Here is a 13,971-nt window from a genome sequence, read left to right on the forward strand (position 1 = left end):
AGAAGTAGAAGCCAAAAATAGAGATTTAAAAGGTATTGGCCCAGGGATGACATTTGGAAACATGAATATAGGTGAAGTCAACTACCGAGAAAGGACAAAGCAAAAGAAGAAGGCTAAGGATAAGACATTTAAACATCTGCATTTAAAAGGTGGGAAATACTTTAAAAATTACAGTGAGGCAGGACATAAGCAATAGAGGAAAAAATGTCACAGAAGTCAAGAAAGAGAAGCTTTAAAGGGAAGTTGATCATTAAAACCACGAAGAGAGTTAGAAGATGACGAGAACTGAAGTTATGAAACTTGGCCAGATGCCGTGGCTTGTACCTGTATTCCCAGCACTCTGGGAGGCCGAGGTGGGAGTATCACTTCAGGTGAGGAGTTTGAGACCAGCCTGGGCAACACAGTAAGATCCCATCTCTACCAAAAAAAATTTTTTTTTGAGATAGAGTTTCACTCTTGTTGCCCAGACTGGAGTGCAATGGCACGATCTTGGCTCACCACAACCTCCGCCTTCTGGGTTCAAGCAATTCTCCTGCCTCAGCCTCTGAGTAGTTGGGATTACAGGTATGCACCACCACACCCGGCTAATTTTGTATTTTTAGTAGAGATGGGGTTTCACCATGTTGGTAAGGCTGGTCTCAAACTCCCGACCTCAGGTGATCTGCCTGCCTTGGCCTCCCATAGTGCTGGGATTACAGGTGTGAGCCACTGCTCTATTGATATTTTAAATTTTTTCTATTTTACACATTATCTATTGACTTTCCACTATGAAAGATGAGAATGTGAATCTTTCCTCCTCTATCACCATCCCAGTAGGTGCATACATATTCCTATTCTCTCACCCTCCCTATATAGTTACATAGTAATTTTGGTAAGGGCAAACAATATTATGACTATGTATGTTATTTAAACTCCAGCCACAGAGTAAATCCTATGTAGACTGTAGCATAGTGGTCAGGAGCATAGATCTTGAAGGCACACTTCCAGGGTTCAAATCCTATTTTTGCCACTTATTGGCTGTCTAGCTATTTAGGCAAGTTACTTCACCGCTCTATGCCTCAGTTTCCTTACCCATAAAATATTCATTGTAACATTATCTACCTCTTGGGTTTACAAGGATTAAAAAGTTCACATCTGTAAAGTGCCTAAAATGTTAAAAGGTGCTATAGAAGTATTCTCTTTGTCTTGAACTACTTTTTTGTTTCTCTTATAGTGTTCTCTTGTATTATTCATTTGCTCAGATATCTATGTGCTTATTGTTAATTCAACCACAAATGCGCTTCCTATTGTTTCCATTGATTGAGTTAATTTATCAATTTTGTGTTCTTGGAAAGTCTCACTACAGTCTTATCAGCTGCTCCAGTCTGAACTGGCTGTCTTCATTCTACATCTTGTACTCAGCTATTAAACTTGGTTCTGTCTTTAGCATTCTACTAAAAGTTCCCTTTTTCTCTCCCCTGTGCTGAATCTCCTGTCCTCATTCTTAGTAAAACATATCTTTCATTAGCTTCAGGAAAAACGATGTGTAGGAGGCAACCTTTTTTAAGTCTTGCATGTCTGAAAATGTCTTTATGCTATTCTCATACTTGACTAATGGTTTATAGCTAAATATACAATTCTGGACTGGAAAAAAATTTCCTTCAGAATTTTGAGGGCATTCCTCATCGTTCTCTAGCTTCCGATATTGCTTATTGTAAGTCCAAAGCCTTTCTGATCCTTTGTATGTACTCCGATTTCCCTTTCTTTGCAGGTTTGTAAGACTGTTTCTTTGTCATTAGAGACAATTTAAAATTTCATGAAATGTGCCTTGTCATGGGAACTCAGTAAGCCCTTTCAATCTGGAAACACATATCTTTCAGTGGTGGGAAATTTCCTGAAATTATTTCGCTACGGTTTTGCTCCCTTTCTTTGCCTTTTTCTGGAATTGTTGTTTCGATGTTCAGCTTCCTAGACTGGTACTCTCATTATTTTATTTATTTTTTTCTCTCTACTTTCTATTTTCTCAATTCCATTTTCCAACCCTTCTATTGAGTTTTATATTCTAATTTTTAATAGACAAAAGCTCAACTTTGTAAAACATTCTGTTCTTGTTTCATATATGTAATATCCTATCTTTCTGAGGATATCAATCTTTTTTTAAAGTTTTCTGTCCCCTGCCTAGTCTCTATACCTCCATGTTGCTTTTTTCCTTTTTTCTTTCTTTTCTTCTTCTTCTTCCTCTTCTTCCTTCTTCTCCTCCTTTTTTCTATGCTCTAGTCTCTCGCTTTCAGGCTTCTCTTCAGATGTCCACTAGTCTTCAGGCTTCTCTTCAGATGTCCACTAGTCTTGGGAAAGTTGGTATCCTTTAATCTTTCATCTTGGGCTAAATACCCCAAGGAGTATTCTACTAATCTCCTGCCTGTAGGGTAAAGGCAAGTGAGAGAAGAAAGGTGGAGGAGTCCCATTATTCAGTGTGCACATATTCACCTAATTCCCTCATATGTGGTAAAATGCCCTGTTCTCAATTTTGCCTAGTATCTCCCAATCCAAAGATCCTTGGGCTTTTTTTTTTCCTCCAAAGAGTACACTTGGAGTCTTATACTAAGGTGGAGGTATAGGTAGGAAGAAAGTTGTTCAGTGGAATGGGGAAGAGGAGGAGACCTGGGGATCTGCTACCACATATGTCTGGCTCAATTCCTGAGCTATTTGAAGATTCTAGGGTAAAGGTCAGCTTCCTTTTTGGCCTTCTTCATAGCCAGATTAAGATTTGGCTTTCTTAAGTAAGCTACGTCATTTGCCACACTCTGTTTGCTTTTCAGCTTTCAATTTGTGTGCGTGTGTGTGTGTGTGTGTGTGTGTGTGTGTGTGTGTGGCTGTTTTCTTCTTTCTCTTTCTCCATATCCTTGACGGATCATGTCTTTAAAATAAAATACCTTTACTAGGTTTGGTGGAGTTTCTGGGAGGAGTATAATTAGATGCTTGTGTTCAATCTGCCATTCATCTCCTCCAGATGTCCAGGCTGAAACTAAAAATCATTCCTACTTTCCACCTGATTCTCCAACCACCACAGTGGTTTACTAAGACTAACTTGGCCTTTGGGCTGATTAAGAGGAGCCTCTAGCGTGGGTATCACATTTTAGAGTACTCTACTCTGGTCTTCTTGGGCACCCATTTCCACAGAACTTGACTGTACAAACTGAGAACAGCAACCACAACAATAGCCTACACAAATGACTTCCACAAATTAGAAAGGGAATCCTTTATTGAAGAAACTTTACTGCCATCTACTGGAAATTTTATGAAACAGCTACAAATCAATGATAACAAGTGACAGGTAATAGGGTAACAGTTTGCGTAACCATTAAGTGGCTGCACTGCTTTGGAGCCACCTTCACAGAAGTTAACAAATCTCTACTGTGCTAAAATATGGACGATAAAAGAACAAATTAGGAATCCAAACTTCAAATTACAGCAGGAATTGTGGTCTAGCACCTCAACTTGGAATTGAGAACTGAAGTCCCAATCGAAAAAAGTGTTACTGCTAATCAAAATCTAGCTCATAAAATCAAACAGTAAAATTGATTTTACTAGGTTAGTTTGAGAACTTTTGGATTTTTTCAAGGTAAAGTGTTATATTCATTATAGTATTTGAAACCTAGTTTTATCTTTTTTTGTGTGTTACCATGTTTTTGAGAGTAGTGTCCCCAACCACTTTGTCTCCACTTGCATAGTGTACTGATTTTTAGGACTCCATATGTCACATTATAACAGATGGCTATTTTATCCCATAATCAAGCCAATTCTTCCAGAATATTATCATCAGTATTACCACGTACATCTTCCCGAATCTTGTTTCAAAGAATAAATATACAGTCACTCACGGTTTTTAAGAAAACCCAAAACTACTCAACCAAAACCTTGAGGAACATTTTTCCAGGGTTTTCTAGCTTAATTATTCATAATGATTGATAATTCTTGAGCTCATTTGAGTTCTCCTCAAATTACCTGCATATCACTGCAATCTATTAATGTGGAATACAAATATAATGCCTAGATATTATGCAGCTGTTTTAATGTGAGCTTTCTTATAGATAGTAGTGAAATAATCTTACTTTACAGGAGAGGAACAAGACATGACATTTTAAGGAAATTTCAAAGAAAATCACTGGCTGCTATTATCCATTGAGCTCCAACTTTCAAAGCTAGAAATACCAGGACATTATTTTTATAAAGATTTTGATCATTTATATGTATTAATATATCACCAGAAAGTTCAAGGTCTGCTTCTGTTGGTTAAGTAAATATACACATTAATTTAACAGCCAATCTAAATATTGAGTACTACCATACACAGATATTTTTTATCAGTATTTTTACCCTATTTTTAAAAGGGAAGGATATATCTCTTATAATATTAAATCTTCATTACTCACATATCCCATCTGCCAATGCTATTACCATCCAGTAGTTTCATAGAAGATTCTAGCATCTTGAAAATATTTCATAAATTATCTAGATATTTTTAACAATGTCTTGGGAATAAAAACAGAGTCCTTACTAATTTACAAACAAAGTTAGAACTAAGGCTAATTTAACAGAAAGGGCCAGGGTTAAAACCAAGGTTTCCCAGCCTGAGCAACATAGTGACACCCTGTCTCTACAATAAATTAAAAAAAAAAAAAAAAGCCAGGCATGGTGGTGAGTGCCTATAGTACCAGTTACTTGGCAGGTGGAGGTGGGAGAATCAGTTGAGCCTGGGAGTCATGATTACACCACACCACTGTAATCTAGCCTGGGCAACAGAGTGAGACACTGTCTCAAAAACAAAACAAAGCAAAACAAAACAAAAAAAAACCCAGCTAATGTTTGAATAATCAATATCCTTTATTAATTTTGATCAAAAGCTTTAACCTTTATAATATTTTTATAAATACTCTAGAGAACATATTCTACTTTAATATTACTTTTCTTCAAAGTTTTCTCAAGTTTTTAGTCACTTAGAGGTCTATAAACTTAGGAAAAGATGGTACAAAGTAAAAGGTTGGCTTTTCCTCAGAGTTTTCCAACTTAATACCTTTTTTAGTCTTTATGTATATAAACATAAAAATTTTAGATAGCTAGCTTTGACTCTAAAATACTTTCGATATATTATTTCCTAAGGCTTGCTAGAATATATCAGAGGCATACTATGTTAAATTATAATTTTAAATATATTTATCAAATGTTTATGGGTTTTGGAGGTCTCTAGGATAATAAAACAAATTTACTATCATAGGCACAGTTTTCATAAAAATCCAGACATTCTGTAAGTAAGATCATGGGATAACTTTAATATTCTATCATAATATATTAAAATAGAGGCATGAGATCTCTGCAGCCTTGAGTTACTAGACGTTCGGTTTTGAATTTACCAGTTCAATCTGAACTTTCTGCTTGAGAACTGAGAAAGCCTTGGACTTATGAATGTTTGGCATTTTCTAATTAAATCAGCTTTATGATCATGTTTATGATGTTACATGCAAACAAGTATCCTTGTTCATTTCAGGTTCATACTGCAGTTTGCCCATTTGGGCATGAAAACATGAACTTTACAGGAATGTCAAAGAAATACAACAAAAAGACTGGAGGGAGTTCCCGATTCACCTTGTACTATATACCAGCCAAGCAGTAAGCAATATGCAGTAGCAGAGATGAATTTTCTTCCGTAAATGCACAGTTCACAAAAATGTCCACTCTTCAGCTTTCACTTTTCCCCTTTCTCAGAGTTCTAGCAAGATATTTCATAGCTTTGGTTTTTTTAAAAAAAGTTGAATTTGTAGGTTACATTGACATTGAAAATGACTATTTACTAATTCTAGTTCACACGGTCAACTAATATGCCTTCCAGTATTATTTGTATACAAAGAACCCTACTACCCGAAGAAATAATTTCCTTTTGAAAATTCAGCAAGCCATGCTTTGTATCATTTGAATTTAGATAATCTTTTGATGAATAAATTAAAACCTGGATACTGTTACCTGGGGAAAATAGTTTTTTCCTAGGTTTTCTAAATCTGGAAGTGGGTACTTTAGACATGATGCACACGTGCCTTAAGTAAACATCTCATTTTCAGTGGAAAAAAATTTGATGAATCAAAATCTATGTCAACTTTAGTCTCCTTGGTAACCTGTAAACTGCTGAATGCAACAGTCTGAGAACTCTTGTCAATAAGAAGTAAATTCTGTGCTTAAGTATTCCCTTCTTTTTCACCATACACATTTGTCTCAATTTGCTTATTTGGAACCAAAATTTTGGATTTTCATCTTTCCTCTGTTGACATACAGAAATGCCACTGATTTTTGTATGCTGATTTTGTATCCTGCAACTTTACTGACTTTGTTTATCAGTCCTAATAGCTTTTTGGTGGAGTCTTTAGGTTTTTCCAAATACAAGATCTTATCATCTGCAAACAAGGATAAGTTGGCTTCTTCCTTTCTAATTTGGTTGCCCTTTATTTCCTTCTCTTGTCTGATTGCTCTAGCTAGGACTTCCAGTACTATAATGAATAAGAGTGGTAAAAGTGCGCATCCTTGTCATACTCCAGATCTAAGAGGAAAGGCTTTCAGTTTTTCCATAGGCAAACGTTTAAAAAGAGCTGTCTTCATTTGCTGTTTTGATTTCCTTATCACACTGTCTTCGAAACCCATTTCAGTAGGGCTTCTGCTGCCACATACCATTAAAACTGCAGTTCCTAATCTTACCAAGAACCGTAATGTCACTAAATCAAATGTGTGGTTTTTGTTTTGTTTTATTTTTGAGACAAGGTCTCACTCTGTTGCCCAGGCTAGAGTGCAGTGGTGTGATCTCAGCTCACTGTAGGCTCAACCTCCCAGGCTCAAGAGATCCTCCCACATCAGCCTTCAGAGTAGCTGAGATTACAGATGTAGGCCACCATACCTGGCTAATTTTTTTATTTTGTAGAGATAGGGTCTCACTGTGTTGTCTAGGCTGGTCTCATACTCCTAGATTTAAGTGATCCTCTGGCTTCAGCCTCCCAAAGTGCTGGGATTATAGGTGTGAGCCATCATACCTGGCCTAATTATTTTTGTTAGTCCTCATCTTAGTGGCTCTTTTGGTAGCATACAACAGAGTTGGCTATGCAGTTCTTAATCATCCTTACTATGTACCTTGTAATAGTATAGACCACGTATGTGACAGCACAATTTAGCTTGTTTTTCTTCATCTTTTTAAAATTTTCTTTAAGTATAACACACATATGCTCAATGAATTATCACAAAGTGAACACATCTGTGTAATTCCTACCCAAGTCAACAAATAGAACACTACTGGCACTCCAGAACCCACCTTTATATTCCTCCCAATCACTATTCGTGCCTCCTCCTCAAAAGTAACCACCATCCTAATATCTAATACCATAGATTAGTTTTAACAGTTTTGGAACTTCATATAAATGGAATCAAACAGTATGTACTATTTTGTGTCTGTTCTTCAGTGAACTGTTCGTTAAAATATCTGTTTAAGCCTCTTGCTCATTTTCTATGAGGAAGCATTTATATATACTAGATAAAAGCCCTTTGTTCATTACAGGTGTTGCAAATGTATTATTCTCCTCTGTGGTTTGCCTTTTCACTCTCTTAATGATGTACTGATTGATAGAATTCTTAATCTTAATATAGTCCAATGTATCAATTATTTCCATTATGAATAGCGTTTTTTGTATTGTTTAAGACAAATTTGTCCAAGCCACGGTCCATGGGCTCCATGAAGCCCAGGATGATTTTGAATGCAGTCCAACAAAATTCTTAAACTTTCTTAAAACATTATGAGATTTTCGCACAAACCTTTTTTTTTTTTTTATTTTTTTTTTAAGCTCATCAGCTATTGTTAGTGTTACTGCATTTTGGGTGTGACCCAAGACAATTCTTCTTCTGATGTGGCCCAGGGAAGCCAAAAGATTGGACACTCCTGACTTAAGAAATCTTTCTTTATCCAAGATCATGAAAATATCCTACGTTATTTCTACAAGTTTTATTTTATTTTATTTTTTATTTTTTATTTTGAGACAGAGTCTCGCTCTGTCTCTCAGGCTGGAATGCAGTGGCGCAATCTCGGCTCACTGCAAGCTCCGCCTCCTGGGTTCATGCCATTCTCCTGCCTCAGCCTCCTGAGTAGCTGGGACTACAGGCACCTGCCACCACGCCCGGCTAATTTTTTTGTATTTTTAGTAGAGACAAGGTTTCACCATATTGACCAGGCTGGTCTTGAACTCCTGACCTCGTGATCTGCCCACCTCGGCCTCCCAAAGTGCTGGGATTACAGGCGTGAGCCACCATGCCTGGCCTATTATACTTTTAAAATAGATCTTGATACTAGTAGATTAAGTCTTCTCACCTTGTTTTCTTCTACTGTGTCTATACTTGGTCTATGGCATTTCAAGATGAATTTTAGAATCAACTTGCCAATTTTGTATGTGTATGTGGTGGTAAGGTTGGGGTACAGAAATTTTGAAATTCATTGAAATTTTGATCTTAAAGAGAACCGACATTATATTAAGTCCTCTAAACCATCATCATGGTTATATAGCCCTCAATTTATTTAAATCTTTTTTTCTTTTATATTTTAAAGTTCTTTATGTAGAAGTCTTTCACATCTCTTATTAGATCTTTTCCCCTAGGAATTTGTTATGATGCTATAATAAACAGGATATTTAAATTTTTTCATTTCCTGTTTATTGCTAGTATATAGAAATACAATCAATTTTTGTACACTAACTTACATTCTAGTTTCTATGTGTATTCATCCTATCTTGCTAACTACATAAAAAATGTTCTAAGAGCAGAAGTCTTATATCTCTTTTCACTCTTCGCGACTGGCATAGAATGTTACATATACAGCAATTATTCAATGAAATACTTGACAGCAGACATTTTGGCTAAAGACAAATCACTTGGCGATAATAATAAAAAAAAGAACAATTACCTAATTCAAGATTAGACTGGCATATAAGCAAGAATGGCTCTAGAAGTAGTGTTTTTCCCTATAATATTTATGATGATAGCCTTTAGTGCGAATTTAGGACATTTGCTCTGAAAACAATCATGGACTGTCATGAGTCAGAATGGCTACTAGACTTCTTGTTAAGCACAAAAGATAAGGACTGGCTGTAGACCAGACACCTCTGTCACCTTATCTTAGTTTGTCTTTGGAGCCAGTACCTCGAACACTGTAGATATTTAACAATTTCCTATATAGTTCCCTCTTCTATAACATTATAATAATTCTTGAGACTATAGTTGTACTTCCTCAAAATCTATTGACTTTTATGGGTCAAAGATTGAAGAGCGAAAGGTTCCTAGAGAACTAGTAAAGACAATGGTCAGGCTGGGCACAGTGGCTCACGCTTTATTCCCAGCACTTTGGGAAGCCAAGGCAGGCAAATCATCAGTGGTCGGGAGCTCGAAACAAGCCTGGCAAACATGGTGAAACCCCATCTCTATTAAATATACAAAAATTACCCGGGCATGACGGTGCATGCCTGTAGTAGTCCCAGCTACTCGGGAGGCTGAGGCAGGAGAATTGCTTGAACCAAGTAGATGGAGGCTGCAGTGAGCCAAGATCGCGCCATTGCACTCCAGCCTTAGCAACGGAGCAAGACTCCGTCTCAAAAAAAAAAAAGAAAAAAAGACAACAGTCAACATATCACTGCAAATAATGAAAGCAAAGGAACTGAAAGAAGGTGACTCTAAGCCAGTTCCATTTACATAGAAGTTGCATGTGAAATATAAACAGGCTATAAAATGGTTACACCCAGACAGGTTTTTAGTAGAATTTAGGCCCACACCTAAACTGGTTTCAACATATGTTAAAGAAGTACAGTGGAAATAAGATGAGAGAAAAATCTGACTTCTCCAAGGTGGCTCCTTGGAAAAAAGTGCTTGCTAACTCAACTAATTTCTAAGAAAACAGCAACTATTATACAATAAAAAGAAAAATAAAAGATTCAAATTCTGCCCAAAAGGATTCAAATTCCAGCCAAAAGTTCTGGGTTCCACTTAGAAATGAAGAAAAAGGCAATCCCCATCAAAATCCCAAACCAAACCCTGATTTTAGAAAACATAACCAAAATTATAGAATTATCCATACTGATCACCATAGAGACAATAAATGATTCTACCTACTTATCAAATGTCAAAAGTCTAAGGTTCACTGAGCAAATAATAACACAACAATATAAAGCACCAAAACAATTCCTACCTTTCAAATTCCTTCATTATTCTATTTAATCTTACTTATATTCTTTTAAAATTACCTGACCAGCCTGATTATTTAAATATCCATTATTAAAAATGAAAACAGTTAACAGAATACATGTGATAGGGAATGAGGGAAGAGCTAGCTGCTTTGATATTGACATTAACTCCTTTAGTATATAACAATGAAAGTAAGGTTTCTTTAGTAACCTTACTGGAAAAATGGAAGTAGGGTTTCTCCCTTTTGTCACCCACTCCAACCATAGTCCAGCATATGACTTTTGTGAGACATGCAAGATTAACTTAGCTGAATTAGCCTGATCTAATATTACATTGTACAAGATAACACCAGTAGCTATCTGAACAAGATACACCTAAACCACTTAAAACTAAGTTCCAACACATACTGCTCCCTTATGAACCTCAGTGCTTCAACAAGATCACGAAATACTCTCTCAAAATCTACAGCTGAGCAATAAACCCAGAAGCAACACATTATCCCATCTGCCTAGGACTAAAGAGCAAGCTTACTAGTGCTCACATAAAGTCTACCTCCTTAAAATAACTTTGCTATCAGCTGGTTATAAAGAACAGAACTCTCTATTGACCTCTAACTCTCGCTTAATGTGCCATTGATTTCAACGCACTTAACAGGAAATGCAGGATGTTCTGTTTTACTCAGTAACAAGTCCATAAATTAAGGGATAAAGGCTAGGAATTTATTTCCTTTTCACAGTAGCTTACCCAGTTTAGTGGCGCCCTCTGGTGGGTACTCAGGAAACTGACCCTCGGAAGGGACGCTGACAGTTCTCCTCAGGCATCGCCCTTTGGTGGAATCTGTCTGCTGCTCCTGTCCCCCTTCCACAGGTATCTAGTTAATCAAAAGCAAAAGATGAAACTTAATAGTGAACTCACCATAACTACCTTCTGATTGAATAATGGTTTTAGTCAATGAAGACAGGAGTGTGTAACAAAGAGTAAGGTAAGAGAAATATAGAAATAAAGTATATACAATGGTAAGGTATTACCAACCCCTTCACAGGAAGTTTTCCTTTAAAAAGAAAACTGGGCCGAGTGCGGTGGCTCACGCCTGTAATCCCAGCACTTTGGGAGGCCAAGGTGGGTGGATAACGAGGTCAAAAGATCGAAATCATCCTGGCCAACATGGTGAAACCCCGTCTCTACTAAAAATACAAAAATTAGCTAGGCATGGTGGTGCCCACCTTCAGTCCCAGCTACTTTGGAGGCTGAGGCAGGAGAATTGCTTGAACCTGGGAGGCAGAGGTTGCAGTAAGCCGAGATCACACCACTGCACTCCAGCCTGGCGACACAGCAAGACTGCATCTCAAAAAAAAAAAAAAAAAAGAAAGAAAAAGAAAACTGAAACATCAGGAAAGGTGAGTATGTAAATTAGCAAACATGAAGTATGTACAAATCATATCCAGGTGTGTACTTGCTTCTGGAGCTCAGAAAACAAAACACCCACACAAATAAAAGGTCCTTCTATATCAGAAACTGGTTCACAAGCTCCAATTTTGCCCAATGTTTAATAAAATAAATGGAAATAAAAGTTGATCAGAAAGATTTAGTCTCAAAATTACCTTTTTTTCTTTTATTTTTATTATACTTTAAGTTCTGGGGTACATGTGCACAACATACAGGTTTGTTACATATGTATACATGTGCCATGTTGGTGTGTCTCAAAATTATCTTAAAAGATTTCATTAAAGGTAGTAAAATCACCCAAATTTCCTTCAATTTTAGAATTGAGCACTTATACATAGTTAATAAATCACATTTTCAGTGGAAACTTATATAGATACCAACATAAAATGGCATATTTCTTCCAAAGGTAAGATTGTTTTTATAATCCTAATAAACATTTTTTCTGACATAATTTCAGAAACATATCAAGAGGTTATTTGCATATGTGGAATGGGAACTATGAATAGTAACAAAAAAAATCTCCAATGCCAATAACTATTTTAAAACTTACAAAGCAGGTTATCGTTGTAGAGTAATGGGATGGTTCAAAGTTGTGGTTTTTTTTGGTTTTTGGGTTTTTCTTTTTCTGGTAATGCTAAGTATTCAGTAATGAAATTTTACTAGTAGCTTTTATCAGAATTAAGAATTGTAACATCCTAAATAGTTTGGCAAAGTATGTCATAATTAATCACAATTCCTAATTTATTATGGCTCTAATACTGTTTTCAATACATTTCAATAATGAAACACTGAGTTATTACATGTGCAAGTCTAATGAATTTATGTGTGTGATATTATGAAGGAGACATTATTATCATCTCCTCTTAAGAGATGGGGAATGAATGATTTATTTCTCCAAATGATTACAATGGACACGTATCACATCAATGGATCCAGCAAAAGTAGGACAGGTGTAGGCTTAAGTGTACATGCCTTCTGCTTTGCTTCCGTAATCCAACTCCTGTGACTCGGGTCAAGGAGATGATGGCAAGGAAAACTCTCTCTCTGTTACTGAGAATCCGAGGAGCAAATTCCTAATGCCTCCATAAGCATTTAAATTTTCATACTCCTTATAGGACCCCCAATTCTCCCATTTCCTTATTACCATAACTATGGTTATTCTTTGCACATTGAGAAATTGAAGGGCAGAAGAAATAAAAAATTACAAAAATAAGCCAAGGCCAAAAAATAGCATCAATAAAGACATGAACTCTTCCAAAAGTACTCTGTAATACAAAACTTCACAAACAGTAATCTAAGTCATCTGTCCCTTACAGGATGGAAATTTTATTATCTCTACTTAAATAATTAAAAGAGTATCACTGATAGGTTTAAATGACTATCTCCTATTAAAAAAGGCAAAACATATCCTGTATCTGCCTTAAAAGTCAGAAGAATGAGAGTAAATTTGGAAAAAATAGTCTGGTTCTTTGAAGAAATAGTTGAATCTAAATAAACATAACTATTTGATAATAGTTCTAAAAATGCCTATTATCTTAAATAATAAAGGCCTAAACCATGCAGAAAAAAAGTAGTAGTTTCTTATGGTGTTTTAGGAGAAAATATTTTTTCTATGCAAATTTATGAAGGCCATATCCAGAAAAAGTAAAAATGACTTCTATGAGGACATACTTTGTCTCTGCTATATCAAAGGAGAGAATAAATACAATACATCAAACTTTTATTTGGGCCTAAAATTCATTCAATTATTTTCTCAAAGTTTTAATGTAGACACTTTATTTCCCAGTATTAAAACTTAAAATATGATAAAAGGTTGTATTCAAAGTATCACTCTTAAAGGTTAGGGCATTTTACTCCTCATTCAGGATACAAAGAACATAATGTAACCTTTATTCTAAACTGCATTTTTTTCTTTTTGAGACAGGGTCTTGCTGTGTCTCCCAGGCTGGAGTGCAGTGGTGTGATCTCGGCTCACTGCAAGCTCCGCCTCCTGGGTTCATGCCATTCTCCTGCCTCAGCCTCCCGAGTAGCTGGGACTACAGGCGCCTGCCACCACGCCCGGCTAATTTTTTGTATTTTTTAGTATAGATGGGGTTTCACCATGTTAGCCAGGATGGTCTCAATCTCCTGACCTTGTGATCCACCTGCCTCGGTCTCCCAAAGTGCTGGGACTACAGGCGTGAGCCACTGCTTCCGGCCTAAACTGTATTTCTTAAGAATTTTTTTTTTTTTTTGAGACGGAGTCTTGCTCTTGTTGCTCAGGCTGGAGTGCAATGGCACGATCTCGGCTCACTG

The 13,971-nt window shown here is 36.4% G+C and overlaps 1 protein-coding gene across 5 annotated transcripts in view; it reads right to left on the minus strand.

Annotated features, from left to right (window-relative positions):
• RASAL2 (RAS protein activator like 2) overlaps positions 1-13,971 on the minus strand; it is a 373,040-nt gene that overhangs the window by 158,443 nt on the left and 200,626 nt on the right. For all 5 annotated transcript variants that reach the window (XM_003893469.5, XM_009192642.4, XM_009192644.4 and 2 more), the window contains exon 3: positions 10,975-11,101. In XM_003893469.5, the coding sequence (XP_003893518.2) occupies positions 10,975-11,101 (127 nt within the window). The remainder of the gene's footprint in view (positions 1-10,974; positions 11,102-13,971) is intronic.

The sequence above is a fragment of the Papio anubis genome, chromosome 1, assembly GCF_008728515.1.
Source record: "Papio anubis isolate 15944 chromosome 1, Panubis1.0, whole genome shotgun sequence".
Classification (NCBI taxonomy): domain Eukaryota; kingdom Metazoa; phylum Chordata; class Mammalia; order Primates; family Cercopithecidae; genus Papio; species Papio anubis.